General features: G+C 34.9%; 1 protein-coding gene across 4 annotated transcripts in view; it reads left to right on the forward strand.

Annotated features, from left to right (window-relative positions):
* Window positions 1-15,858, forward strand: part of TENM3 (teneurin transmembrane protein 3) — a 763,383-nt gene that overhangs the window by 699,701 nt on the left and 47,824 nt on the right. For 3 of the 4 annotated variants that reach the window (XM_037831054.1, XM_037831055.1, XM_037831057.1), the window contains 5 exons: window positions 2,176-2,425; window positions 3,918-3,938; window positions 11,317-11,549; window positions 12,643-12,797; window positions 13,479-14,353. In XM_037831054.1, the coding sequence (XP_037686982.1) occupies window positions 2,176-2,425; window positions 3,918-3,938; window positions 11,317-11,549; window positions 12,643-12,797; window positions 13,479-14,353 (1,534 nt within the window). The remainder of the gene's footprint in view (window positions 1-2,175; window positions 2,426-3,917; window positions 3,939-11,316; window positions 11,550-12,642; window positions 12,798-13,478; window positions 14,354-15,858) is intronic. The other variant, XM_037831056.1, reaches the window with a different exon arrangement.

The raw sequence follows: 15,858 nt of genomic DNA on the forward strand, positions 1-15,858 counted from the left end.
TGTGTGTATATATATATATACATACATGTATAATGTATACTATATATAACCATTTTATTAATATAATTTATTATTAATATATGTATTCTTAAACCAAATAGTTAGCTTTTTATAAAATATCAGGTCAGATGTAAAAACTACCCTCCAAAAAATGTTTTAAATTATAAAATGTGTTATTTTTAAATTTGAGGTAGAACCTAAGTCAAGGGATGAATTGATTGTGATTTCAAATTTTATTCAAGAGCAGAGTTTGATAAGTAGTGGCTTTTCAAAGTGACATGTGTCTAACTGGATAAACAAAGTGATGTGTAATCATGACAAGGTGGATGAGCTATGGAAATATATTAAGGAAGAAAAGGGAAAAATGTAGACAGTGACACGTGTTTGTGCAGACACCCTGAAAACATGGAAATAAACATTCTAATGTTCATATTTCCATTCTTTCATAAAAGGGGAAAATCAAGAAGGGCCAATCGTTCAAAGTAATGACTGAATAAATCAGGTGCAGTAGAGCAGTAGGCTGGCTTGTAGAATTCTTCTGATGAAAATTATAGAACTGGCTGATAGGAAATTATAGTTCCATAATTATCAAATAACCTAATCACAGAAAGAAGGATCTTAGGTATCATTAATGTATTCTTTGAATATTCAAGGCAAAATGCATTTCTTCTGTAGTTATGATACAGCCTTATTTAGATTTTTTTCCCTCAAATTTGAATAAACCTGTTTTACCTTATCTGATTTCTTTATGTAAATTAGCTATAATCATTACATCACCCAAATAGCATAGCATTAAAAAAGTAATCACAGAATCCACCGAAAATGTGCTGAGCTATAAGGGGAACATAATTATTCTGATCTCTTCTACACTTCAAAATTATTCCAAAGTGAGGAGGGAAACACATTTTCAAGCTTCCTGTTTATATTTTCATAAAATTGATTCTTTTAACACTGTATCTGCTGAGAAGTGTAACCATTGGCTCTCAGGACTGCACTGAAACATAAAGAATTCAATAAATGTAATATGTGTAGCTCTAAAGTCAAAGCAGCAGGTGGTTTTTACAGATAATAACACACTGAGGAGAGTCATGAAATATGCATGAAACAATAACAGCTGACCGTGCAGTCTACATCAGACCAAAATGGAGCCACTGATCTATATAAAGTGTTTATGGCAAAATGAATAAAATTAGAATCTCAACTCAAATCTATAACTATGAGACTATTTAATATTCATTTGGTACTTTTTTATCAGATTTTCATTGATGACCATAAAAAGAGAAGCCTGGCATGGCATCTTGTCTTCTTTAAATTATTGTCACTTTTATACCTTAAAGCAGAATTCACTTTAAATAATAAATTGGCCTTCCACAATAGTTTTGTTATGTTTGAAATTCTGAATAGCAGCATGTATAGTCATTCCCATCGTATCAGATGAGAGTATAAGCAAGAAGAATACTCTCTGGCAGTATAGCTGCATTGAAAATAGGCCTTTATTATAGGTAACAGATTTGAAGGTTTTCCTATATATTTTCTAACTTTGTTTTCTACGAAGTATTTTTAACTTTTTAAAATCAATGTTAAACTACCTCTTAAGGAAGAAATTCATATTTATGGTGCATTTTATTAATTGGATTAATATATAATATTTTCAACATTGTTTAACAATTAGGCAAACTTGTTAGTCCCTGAAGAACATTAAGTAGGGCATGGTTCTCAAACTTGGCTGCACATTAGGTTCACCCTGAGAGTGTTTAAAAATCTCGATGCTGAGGCTGTACCCCAGACCAATTAAATCAGAATCTCATGGGGTGGGAAGCAGGCATCAGTGTTTTTTACAGCTCCCCAGGCAGTTTCAATCTGCAGCCAAGTTAGAGAATCACTGATGTTGAGAATTTGGGTTTTTAATTTTTCTTGTTAGTCCTTTGTTCCTTTTAGCAGATATTTCTTTAAATTCATAACAGACAGCACTTTTTTTTATATACATCTTAGGTACTTAATCATATCATGTTTTATACTCGGTAACCAAATAGATTTCTTTCCAATAGAACGTTAAATAAAGTTTTCCCAATCTAAATCTAAAAGCACTGAATTGTAGTTGGATCAATAGTGACTATGTTCTCTATTCATCTTCATACTTTCTGTTATAAGAAAAACGCATTTGCTTTCTTCTAGGTATCTTGTACAAGGGAAATGGGGAAAATCAGTTTATCTCCCAACAGCCTCCAATTGTCAGCAGCATCATGGGCAATGGGCGAAGGCGCAGTATCTCATGCCCAAGTTGCAACGGTCAAGCTGATGGTAATAAACTATTGGCCCCCGTTGCGTTAGCTTGTGGGACTGATGGCAGCCTATATGTGGGAGATTTCAACTATGTTCGGCGGATATTCCCTTCTGGAAACGTAACGAGTGTTTTAGAACTAAGGTATGTCTTTCCTTAAATTGAGATTTCAAACTTGTAACAGAGTTCATAAATTTTAATCAAAGCTAAACACGCCTTTTAAAAAATGTTGAATCTAATGCACTAATTTTTTTTTAATTCATTTTATTGAGATATATTCACATGCCATGCAGTCATACAAAACATACGTTCAATTGTTCACAGTACCATTACACAGTTGTGCCTTAATCACCAAAATCAATCCCTGACACCTTCATTACCACACATACAAAAATAACAAGAATAATAATTAAAGTGAAAAAGAGCAATTAAAGTACAAATGAACACTGGGTGCCTTTGTTTGTTTGTTTCCTTCCCCCATTTTTCTACTCATCCATCCATAAACTGGACAAAGGGGAGTGTGGTCCATATGGCTTTCCCAATCACACTGTCACCCCTCAAAAGCTACATTTTTATACAATCGTCTTCAAGATTCATGGGTTCTGGGTTGTAGTAGTTTGATAGTTTCAGGTATCTACTGCCAGCTACCCCAATTCATTAGAACTTAAAAAGGGTTGTCTATATTGTGCATAAGAGTGCCCACCAGAGTGACCTCTCGGCTCCTTTTGGAATCTCTCTGCCACTGAAGCTTATTTTATTTTCTTTCACATCCCCCTTTTGGTCAAGAAGATGTTCTCCATCCCACGATGCCGGGTCTACATTCCTCCCCGGGAGTCATATTCCACGTTGCCAGGGAGACTCACTCCCCTGGGTGTCAGATCTCACGTAGGGGGGAGGGCAGTGATTTCACCTGCCTAGTTGGCTTAGCTAGAGAGAGAGGGCCACATCTGAGCAGCAAAGGGGCATTCAGGAGGAGGCTCTTAGGCACAATTATAGGGAGGCTAATGCACTAGTTTTAAACATATTTTCCCAGTGTTTGTTTAAATTTCTATCTAGAAAGAAGTTAGGGTCTTGATTAAAGTTAGGAGGAGCACAACACATGCACTATACCATAAATGTGTAACAGCATAAAGCGACCCAGTAATATAAAATAGCCCTCTGATTCCAGTGAATCATCTGTGCTCCAGAAGGCTATAGTCATGATTTTTAAACCCCTTTAGTTGTCTTTATAATAACCTTGCAATACAGTTGTTACCCTTATATTTATTTCACGGTGGTTGAAATTAAGGCATAAAACATTTTTCCTACGATATCAGGACATAATATAAGAACTAAGGCTATAACTTTTAACTAAAATGTTGGCTTTTCAAATCAGGTTAACCATTATCCATAATACTGTAATAAAGGTAACAAATTGTGTTTGCTCTGCTCATTTACAGGTGATTAGCAAATAGCACGCTTTTCTCTAAGTTATTTGATAAGCCTTGGCCTATGAAATTCATTTTCAATGTTCTGTTTAAATTGGCAGTTTTCTTTACAAATAATTAACCTCTCAGTATTTAACTCTTTCTATTTTAGATGCCTTTTCTAACTGTGCTTTATTTTGTTTTTACCTTTTTTATCTGCTTCCACCAAGAAATAAAGATTTTAGACATAGGTAAGCACCTTCCTAAAGGTTATTATATGTTCTCAAATGTCCTTTTTACATTTCATCATGACTCTCTGAAACTGTTTCTAATAACATTTCATCCTATGAGAAGAAACTCAGTATCAAAAAACATCTAAGGAATCAAAACTCCGTAACTAAACTATTATTATACAATATTGCAAATTGTATTATGCACTGTAATTTGGGGAGTATTAAGTTGGTTCATAAAATAAGTTTTGTTACAAAAAGTATCACAGTGTATACTTTATAATGAAAAAGACTACCAAGCTTCAGTTACTGACTCATGTAATCTAAGCTGTATTGAACAGGAGAAATTGGAAGCCCAGTTAGAGAGTTTAAATAGGCCTGTATAATTTTGACCAATAGCCAGGGCAAATGCTTGTTTTGTTGCGCCTGAAAGCTATTAAATTTGGGAAACCCTACTTAAGAAAATGAATCAAAAATATCTTATTTTGGCAAATTTAAGAAAATATCTGATCAAGTGAACATATTGCCCAGGGCCCCTCTCTGGGTTTGGAAGGGACACATCCAAGTGAGGAGCCCTGAAGCTTAAGCTTTATAAGCTTGCTGGTAAATTCAGGTGTGCTTTCACTGGCATTATTACAGAGGAAAAGATTCTCTTCAAAGCTAAGGATGACTATAGCTGAAGTAAATATATAGGCTCAGAAGTTTTTCATAGTCTGAAGGAAACATACACTTAGTAGGAGAAGGTACAGTGAAGGCTTGTATGGACATTAACTGAAAAACTCTCCTCAGGACAGCAAAAAAAAGGGGGGGGGGATCAGTATGTTTTAAAGTAAAGCTAGCAAAAAAAGCAAGACAGGTTGGACATGCTAGATCTAGTTTAGCCATTAAAGTATCTAATGAAATGCTGTAAGATTGAAAAATTCGTATTTTATTTGAGGTCTTTTAAGTCAACATAACCCATTTAAACTACTGTGTAGAGACTGACAACTAGGAAATAAAAACCAAAGTTCTACTGAAAAATGTAGAGCTGTTGCATATCAGCGTGACCAGGCGTTGCTCCATAACCTTTTTATAACCTTTTTCTAAGATCCTCTGTTGATCTTGTACTGTCAGCTAATGACTCAGTCTCATGCTAAGATTAACACTTAACTTTCTCCAGAATACTGAGCATGCAAAGCTGTGCTATTAGAAACCAGAGCAGAGTGTCAAAATTTTTCTGGCTTTGCTTTCTTGGTAACTGTGGAGAAAACAGGAAAGACAAACAGGTGTGTATACCAACTAAATGTGAAAATGCTGGAGGCAATACAGAAAAAAATTGTCAAACAAGCTGGCCTGTTACATGCCAGACACAGTGCCACATATTTTATATATGTTATCACAGATCCACACGACCATCCTTCAGGGTTTCAGATGAGGCTTCTGAGTCTCAAGGAAGTTAACACATCTTCCCCAATATGCCTAACTAACTAAGAAATGGGAAGTGGAAATTTGAACCCCTCTAAAAACTGTTCTTTTCACTATACCACACAGCCAGTTTTATATCCAAACAGCTGGGTCTCTATGGGGTGATTCTCTGGGTGTACAAAAAGCTCGATTTATTTCACAGTCATTTGACAAATTACTTAAAGAAAGAGCTATAATCTCTTTCTCTGGAAAAAAAATCTGTGAGGTTAAAGGTACACTGCTATTATCAATACTTAATAATATAGACTCATATGTACTAACTCATGGTGCTTGGCAGTGATACTCATTGTCATCCCTTTCTCATGATCTTCCTTAATCTTTCTCTTGTGTACATTATCATGGCTAAATTTGGGGCCATATTTCCTTTGTGTCATGCATGTACAATACACTGGGTTTTATATTGATATTCATCTTTATTAAGTCAAACAAAGTTAACTGACCACCTACCATGTGGTAGGCGCTTTGACAATTAGTAGTTTAAGACAGAGTACCTCCTCTCTGAACTCATAATCTAGTAGGGGAAACAAGATATACATGTGACAAACTAAATAGCATTATCAGTATCATTCTCTGACACATAATCATATGCATGGCTTAAAACTGCAAGAGAATTCTGTAGAGAAAGATTACTGGGAGATGGGAATATGGTAAGGAAAAGTTTCCTGGAAGGGTTGATATTTAAACAAAGCCTAAGAATGAAGTCTGCATAAACAGAGCAAGAAGAAAGGAGAGCTGTAAAGAAAAAAAAGAATATAGAACAAATGAAATTACTGGGGTCTGGGAACAAGAGGAACATGACATATTTTAAGACTAATCAGATCCACCTGAATGGAGCAGGGAATTCAGGTGAGTAATAATGAGGGATACAGGTAGAAAGGTATCTTAGGGTCAGATTGCTTAGGACCTTGAATGCTCTAAGGATTTACTCTTCAATTCTATAGGATTAACAGAGACAGTGGGGAACCACTGTATGATCTTGAACAAGATATTGGCATACTCAGAGTGACCTTCTAGAAAGATTAATCTGGTATCTGTATTCAGAATGACTTGAAGATCAATTAGAAAGCTGTTGCACTAAACCATAAGATTTTAGATACCTAAAATAGGATGGCTGGCAATGAAGGAAATCAACCAACAAAATGAAGGAAGGCAGAAAATGTACAGACTCTATACGGGTGATAAGGAAGAAGAAAACATAGAAAATGACCAAGATTTTTGTGCCCGAGTTATCAAATAGACAATGATAGTGATAAAAACGGAAACTGTTTGCTTAATAACCTAATTAATCAAAATTGACTTAACAAAATCAGCATATTTCAGCTCATTGGAGCTTCCTCATTTAGTTCAAAAAAATTGAAATTCTCTTGAGATGCTTCTTCCTATTTGCCTACCTATATCATTTTCCTTTTACTGGTTAATAGGATCCTGCCTGGCTTTCTCCTTATCCTCACTATCCCGGCTGGCAAAAGAGTCTTAAGAGGCTTATAAATAGGTGATAGGAAGAAACAGAAATTGAAAAATGTATCTAAATCTATAAAAATGAGAAGTATTGTTTATTATTAATGATTAAATAAAATATAAAAATGCCTACTTCTGGACCTCTTAATATATTTCATGTATTTCATTTTAAAATTTGGACTAATGGGGAAATTAGTTAATAAAAGTATTGAACAATGTAAATATAAAAGTACAAGTCTTATTTTTAAATGGATACAGTATTGTCATATTACTAAGCACTTCCAAGGTATTATTTCAAATAGAAGTCCTTAGCTATACTTTAATGAATGGATATAAATACTTCATAATCAACATAATTTTTTTATAAATGGAAGTTCCTAATATGCTTTAAAAATGTGTTACTCTTAGTTATGCTAAACATTTCCTCCTATGATGTTTATATTATTAGTTTGCTAACAAACTCTTTTTATTGGTAGTAAATTTTAGCTCATCCCTTTCCCAATTTTTAAAATTCCAAAATAAAGGAACTTTAATTAATATCAGCCAAGGGGCATTTAAACATGTAGGATTAAAAGTCAACCTTGTGAATTTTATATTACCAATTAAATGATCAGAGACAGTGTCAATTACAGGTCTGTGAATTTGAATCCAATTAAGTTCAGAAACAAAATATTAAAAACTTGATTCAGCATTCATTATTGACTTAGAATTTAAAAATCAAACAGGCACAGAAATGGCACATGCTAAACCACTGCTTGCAATAATCTGAATAGTCTTGGTTACTAGAAAATAAGCAGTTTTGCTTTCATATGTAAATATAATTTGTTATGCTTCTTCAAACACTTTGAATACTAAGGACTATGGTACAATTTCCAACTAAAAAGATAAAAGTGCTAAGAGAATGTCTATTCTATGGCTTGTTCTTTGCAAAGATTTCTCTAGTTCTAAGAAGGCTGAATTATGACAAAATAAATGAGCAAATCAAGCCTGCATTTACCACTGCATCTGTGTCTAATTGAATAAGACTGTAGAGAAGATGGCTTGATAATTGTGATGATCTAGGCAATTCAGGATGAGTGAAGAATCAAGGTGTAGTAGACTAAATGTTTTTAACTTGCTCTCAGTTTCTTTGGTTTTGCTGCTTTAGTCAAAAACCTTAATGTTATTTTAAGCCTTTCTGAGATGAAAAAATCTGACAATCACACAATAATGATGTTGTGCCCCTACTGCTGAACAGAGGTTTCCCAAAACCATGCATTTTGTAAATCCCTGCACTCCAGCTGCCAGCTGCATACTGTTTTCAGTTACCATAGCCTCACATTTCCGCACTGCATTACTGATCTAAAAACTCACCTCCCATTTGTATCAACACACCAGCCTCTTTAGTGCTTTGGCTTTTCTTAGGAAGTGGTAAAGCAAGTACTGGCGTACCCCGTCAGAAAACTCGTCATGCTTAAATTAGCTGTCCTTGAATCCTAGCTTTCTAACAGATATGGTTCAGAGTCTGTCTGCCACCATTCTGTCAACTAAAAATTTCCAAACTAACTTTTTTTTTTCCCTTTCAGTACTTTAATACGGATCCCTCTTTACAGTTAGGAAAAGCCAGCACCTAAGAATCAACTCTAATTTGCCATGGTAGGCTGCACTGCAGGGAATTTATCCAGTCCTCATTTCCCACCATGCTGTGGGGAATATTTCCAGAGGCTAATTCTCTTCTCTAGGGCCACATATTCCTCCACATTTGTTCTTCCAGACAATAGAGTTATTTGCAAAATTAGAGCTTTCGTTTGGTGGTTATTTTCAAAACCAATGGCATATGTTGCTTGAGTTAGTTAGAAACTTTTGTGTCTTCAAAGAAGGAGCTACCTCATGACAGGAAACGAGCATATAAAATATAAGCATTGCTTTGAACACTCTCTTACAAATATCCCTCTAGAATAAAGCTGATGCCAATAAACTACAGCTTCAGACTTGAATATCTGTTGGTTTTAGACAAAGAAAAGTCATGGCCCATAGCTAGAGAGTGTGCCACTACCACTCAAGCAGCCACCATAAAAATCTGTTTTCTTTTGTTTTCAAAATGAGGGACACAAAAAAAGTATGCATAATTCAGTTACCTTTTATCATTATTCTTGAAATAATTCAAAGTGGCTATTTTAAGATGGCTCAGCATCATTTTATTGGTTTAGGATATCATATAGTATGTTAGTCCTGTTAGCAGGACTAAGGAAACAAATTTGAACGTATCGAAGTTTAGATAATTTTTTTCCTTATTAAATTTCAGACAGCAAGTCAGTCTTCTTAACAATGCTTATTGCACTTATACATTTTTACAAGGTAAAAGACATAATGCAATGTAAGTAGACAGGGTAAAAACAAATATTAAGAATAGCTAATGCTTTTTGAGTACATATTATGGGCTAGGCACTGTTCTAAGGATTTTACATGTATTACTTCAGGTAATCCTCATAACACCATTTGTAATATGTTGTTTTTATCTCTATTCATAATTACTATAATCAGGGAGACAGGAAAGACTGGAAAGTCTCTCCAACGTCGTATCTTTCAAATTAGACCCAGTTGCCACTTCACCAACTATATATACCTGAAAGACTAGCTCTGTCAATATCAGACAGTTTATAGAAGGAAAAAGCTCTGTAAAATTGTTCTGAATGTTATACTGATATGTAACTCTTCATTACAAGATAATAAACTACCACATTAAGGAGCACAATACGTCTTGCTACATTTAAAATTTCAGGCATCAACTTACTTAGGAAAATGATATAGTGTAAACTTAGCATGGCAAGTTGATCATTTGGTATAGCCAGTAGTTCTGAAATGTTTTTATTTCATAATGACTTGCATCTTTTTATTACTTCTTATCACTTTTCACCCTTTTCACACATATTTACACACTTAAGACTTCTTACTCTAATCTGTCTCTTGTCACTAAAAATTATTAAAGATTGGAAAGAAGAACCCAGAAACTGAAGGTGTTCAGGCCTTTTTGTGTCTGTATTTCTCCATATTCCAATGTCACCCCTATAGAGCTGTTCAGAGATCCAAAAGGTCTCTACAGACCCAGTACATACCCATGCTATCCCTCTCTATCAACACTGGTAGAAAAATTGTAACCTATTATTTTAAGAATAGAATCTTCCGCAGAAATGATAAAGTACATATATTCATCACTTAAAAAGAGAAGGGTATTAAGTAGAGAATTGTTATTATTAGACCCTAACTAGTAATGAGAAAACTACACCATTATTAGAATAAATATTTTCATGCAGAGTTAGGTTTATAGTATATATTTTACATGTTCACATGTAAAATAAATGGAAAACAAGCATATAATTGTGTGTGTGTATGCAGAGAACAACAAGGTGAAAGAGAATGAAAATGAATCAGTAAAATCAAGTTTCTGATAAAAACGCAGAATCTGCTGAATTCTTATCAGTTGGTATCTTTTGTCAGGACACCAAATCATTTATGCTCTTTTCAGATTGGTTTATTCTTAAGGTAATATTTATATTAATTGTTAAGAATGTTGGTATTGAGTGTTTGAAGGAGATTAACTTTTAAATTTCAGCTATATGTCATAATTTGTCTACTCTGTGATAATGGCCTTATTTTTTACAGGTAATTGTACATAAAATGTTTTACATTTATACTGCTTTATGTTTATAAAATTGAGGCACTACATTTTGTGAACAAATATGTATGTATCACCAAATTCATAGGCAGGTTTTAGGGCTCAGTTTACAAATTTTAAAACTAAAACTGATGGATCAAGCATGCTGACTCATTGCTAGGCCATCCACTGAGACTGCCTCCTGTAATAGATGAGCTCATTTTAGTATTCAACACTGTAGCTCAGGACAAATATCAGATTCTTATTAACTGCATCAGATTATTTGTCTGGACTACGATAGAGCAAACAAGACAGACACAGTGCTACATTTTTCCAGGGGCATATGTTTGGTTTGATTTGGTTTTGTAGCTAGGGGAAAAAGAATAATTCCCTATGGTGAGTTACAAGAGAAGTCAATAGCATGGTGTACTTCACTTGAGAGTTTGATTGATAGATATCCTCCCCTAGGAGTGAACTTTGTCTGCCATTCAAGGAAACATTATTAATGGCTTTGCACTGAGCCAAAGAAATTTAGAGAGTTGCTTCTTTGTTTTAGGTTACAAGCATACTGCCTTATAAAAGTTAGCTATTTTTAAGATGACTGTTAATAACTGTTGAATCCTTAGCATTAGGCAAGGAAGGAAAACAGCAATATCAGAGAATGCTACCTATGATCACATTCTTTTAAGTCATTATTAAATATGCTGTTCATTTTCCAACCTTTTAATAACGGATTTCAGTTTATAATCAGTACCTCATGATCTGTTTTATTTTGCTTCTAAATTTTCTCTGTGTATTAGGAATAACGCTCTTATGATGTTTACGTATGATCCTTTTTTACAGCAGCAACCCAGCTCATAGATACTACCTTGCAACTGATCCAGTCACAGGAGATTTGTATGTTTCTGACACTAACACCCGCAGAATTTATCGCCCAAAGTCACTTACGGGTGCAAAAGACTTGACTAAAAATGCTGAAGTGGTTGCAGGGACAGGAGAGCAGTGCCTTCCATTTGATGAAGCCAGATGTGGGGATGGAGGGAAGGCTGTGGAAGCAACACTCATGAGTCCCAAAGGTACTGGCAGTTATCAATTTGAGGATTCCTTTCCATTTAAAAAAAAAGAAAAGAAAGAAAATCTAGTTACTGTCTGATCATGTTTAGTGCTGAGTCTAACATTTTACCCTCAACTGTTTTCTGGAAAGCTGTTTCACAGCTACTGTTTTTAAAAGCCATTTAGCGTGAAACTGCTAGAATCCTAAGTAGATTTTATAGTAAATATTAGGTTTTTGGCATTTTTTATCATACCATTTTTTTTCAACTTTCCAAAAAATAAAATAACTACTCTGTATTATTCAGGTCACATTCTGGTAAACTTCAAGGAAGTGTCCAAATTCTTTCATTGTCCGAGGATTTCTTTGTCATGAATGAGTCCCCAGCCTCTTTAAAAACCATCACTAAGCAACCCTCACCCAGTTTGGGGCTGTTAAACTTTTGTTTCTATGCCATGGGAAAAAATGCTTGCTGTGAGGAATTTCTGGAGGTAACAAGGGCTGAAATTCTATGCGATAAAGGTTTCTAGCTTTTAAGCCAGTCAGGACCGACTCCTTGCCATTCAGTCAGGACTGACTCCTATTATGCCATTCATAACAATGTTGTTTGGTTTGTGGGCTTTATTTTTTTGCCATTATAGCCAGTGACTATTAGGTGAACAAGGGCTGGAAAAAAAGTATTTGTTGTGCTGAATTATTCATAATAGCAAATTTCATTGAAACAAGTTCAACAAAACACTAGCCTTGACTTAGAGCTTTTTTTGTTAGAAGAGTATCTTTACTGTAAGTTCACTTAAACAGAATTTGACCTGTTTCTGTAAGTTATACATAGTAACAGTATAGACATTATAATTTTATATTTAAAATATATGGGTACTACTGATGTGATTCATACACTCACTGGAGATTCTTAAAAATATGGATTATTTCTTTATTATGTTTTTCATATTTTTGGACTATAAATGTCTATGTTCAGTTTTTCCTAATGTGTCTGCAATCTGCAGTCCTACCTGCTACCTACAGTCCATGTTATCACTGGGGTTAAATGTTGAGTTTATTGATTGGCCTATATTAATTATTTTTGAAATATTAATAATACTTACTTCTCTTGGATAAAGGAATGGCTGTTGATAAGAATGGATTAATCTACTTTGTTGATGGAACCATGATCAGAAAAGTGGATCAAAATGGAATCATATCTACTCTCCTGGGCTCTAATGATCTGACTTCAGCCAGACCTTTAACTTGTGACACCAGCATGCACATTGGCCAGGTAGTAAAAATTTTAAGCTGAATTGTTTGTTTTTCTGATAAAGCTGTTCCATTTAAATGTATATGAGGAGGTTAATAATCTATTTTTAATTTTATTTTCTTCTATAATTCTGCATGTGATGAATTCAATGAGATACAGAGCAATTATCGCTAAGAAATGCTAAGTATTTGTGATAAACTACAGGTACCAGCATGCAGATATTCCAAAAAGAACAAAATAGCTTAAATCTCTAATCTTTTGATTGCTTGAGCTCCTTAAGTAGTAGAGAGAACCCATTATGATTATTCCCAAGGGACTTATATTTAGAATTAGTAACTTTATTGGCCTGATTGAAAACACAATAGAATACTAATGTACTCATAACCTAGAAAGCCCTGACATTTGTTGGTTATTACTATAAGGAGGCAGAACAAGAACATATGTGTTCCTATTTCATCAAGAGCTATTCACTGCTGTTTGGGTATAACTAAAGTATCTTTCACTGAGCTGCATTTTTAAATGTTATTCTCTGAATTTGTCTCCACTCAAAACTCTTAAGTTTATTTTTCTGTGGCTATTGAAAAAACAATTTTACAACAGTTTATCAAATTAAAGCTAATTTCCCTGAATGTTCTAATTTACTCTTCTGCTCATTACTGCAGTGCAGTAACTGACTAAACAGACCATTTCTTTTTTATTAAGGTACGCCTGGAATGGCCCACTGACCTAGCCATTAACCCTATGGATAACTCCATTTATGTCCTGGATAATAACGTAGTTTTACAGATCACTGAAAATCGTCAAGTTCGCATTGCTGCTGGACGGCCCATGCACTGTCAGGTTCCTGGAGTAGAATACTCTGTGGGGAAGCATGCAGTTCAGACGACACTGGAATCAGCTACTGCCATTGCTGTGTCCTACAGTGGGGTCCTGTACATTACTGAAACTGATGAAAAGAAAATTAACCGAATAAGACAGGTCACAACAGATGGGGAAATCTCCTTAGTTGCTGGAACACCTTCAGAGTGTGACTGTAAAAACGATGCCAACTGCGACTGCTATCAGAGTGGAGATGGTTATGCCAAAGATGCCAAACTTAATGCTCCATCTTCCTTAGCTGCTTCTCCAGACGGCACACTGTATATTGCAGATCTTGGAAATATTCGGATTCGTGCTGTGTCAAAGAATAAGCCTTCACTTAACTCTATGAACTTTTATGAAGTCGCCTCTCCAACTGATCAAGAACTCTATATTTTTGACATCAATGGTACTCACCAGTATACTGTAAGTTTAGTAACTGGTGACTACCTGTACAATTTTAGCTACAGCAACGATAATGATATTACTGCCGTGACAGACAGCAATGGCAATACCCTTAGAATTAGACGGGACCCGAATCGGATGCCTGTTCGTGTGGTGTCTCCTGATAACCAGGTGATATGGTTGACAATAGGAACAAATGGATGTTTGAAGAGCATGACTGCTCAAGGACTAGAATTAGTTTTATTTACTTACCACGGCAATAGTGGCCTTTTAGCCACTAAAAGCGATGAAACTGGATGGACAACATTTTTTGAGTAAGTATATCAACATTCTTTGATTATGAAATACTGTGAACCTAATAATATAATCTTAAGGGCAGGAAGGATCCAGGTTCTGTGGGGCCTGAAGCATATATAATTTTTGGATCCCTCTTTATGAAAAGACAACAAAATTATGAGATACAAAATAGATGTATGGCCTTGGAAGAAACCCAGGCAAGTGAAAAACCCTGTAGCTTAAGCTTCATGAGCTTCAAGGTATATCTACGTCTACTTAAGGAATAACATTTAGTTTCATACAAACCCAGAATATTAGCAGCAAACCTTTCCAGAAACAAGCTACAGCTTTGGTTTTAGGCATAAACCCTTTGGGTTTGGACTTGCCCATTTGATAAAGCTGATGTTGGGAACGTTCACTGAAGAAAAGTCTTAAAATATCCACCATTTACTTTGCTGAGTACCTCAGTAATACAAATGTTATTCTTATCAAATAGAAGGACTTAGTTTTTTATTATCAGTTATTGGAGAAACTAAATTGTACTTAAAAGAACCTTTATATCTAAACGCAAATAAGGAGGCCTGAAAGCATATGAAATAGTATGAGGCTCATCTAGCCCCAGGGTATTCCGCTACATATCTGGAATCGTGGCCCAGGCAGTGTGCTATTTAAACGGTCACGGTCTGTGAGGTCAATAAGAATGAAATGCATATTAGCATTGTATATTTTACGCTATGTGTACTCTGCAATGAATGCATGTGTAAAAATTATGTTTGACTGCTTGTTCACTTGACTAACATTGCATAGGTCATCAGGGAAAACTAGACATAGAGATGGCATGTTGACAAATGCAAAATAATCCTTGAAATGAATGTTTAGTTCCTTACTGCTTTTACTGAAGCAAAAGGAGCACACCTCTAAAATTAAAATAAAAGTCAGTAGAGAAAAAAAATCAGTATACAAATATTTTCTTAAACAACTTTTCTACATTAGGTCTTATACATAAAGCTTAGTTTTCCTGAAGCTTGAATTGCTTCTCCTTTTTTGACAGATTTTTTTTTTTTTTTAAATAAAATGAATGTTACCCAGCAGCGTGATTTTTGTCAGGAACAAACCTTTTCGATTGAAGTACATTAAAATTCTGTTCTTAATGTTCCTTTTGCTGATTTTAGGATCGCAATAGGAAAGAAATAAATTGGAAGTTAATGGAAAGCAGTTCCTTTGCACTGTTTTCAAAGTGATAGCAGGCTATATTGCCTAAGAGGCGAAAAAGAGCACAGAAAAAGTGCTATCTTCAGATGAGACTGCGCAGGAGAGCTGCTCTGATTATAAGATCTTCAGGAAATGATGATGGCATTGGTGGGGTTTCAGTTTAGTTGAAAGCAGGGAAAAAATAAAGAAATAAGTTTTAGGACAGACTAGGCCCCAAGCCCTGCTCTGTGAGCCAGTTTTGAACATGCCTTATTTGTACCTGGGAACTGACACTGCAGAGAAGTTCATCTGTGTGGGTAACACCTGACATATGAACATCTTGCAACAGTTA

The sequence above is a fragment of the Choloepus didactylus genome, chromosome 3 (genome assembly GCF_015220235.1).
Source record: "Choloepus didactylus isolate mChoDid1 chromosome 3, mChoDid1.pri, whole genome shotgun sequence".
NCBI lineage: Eukaryota > Metazoa > Chordata > Mammalia > Pilosa > Megalonychidae > Choloepus > Choloepus didactylus.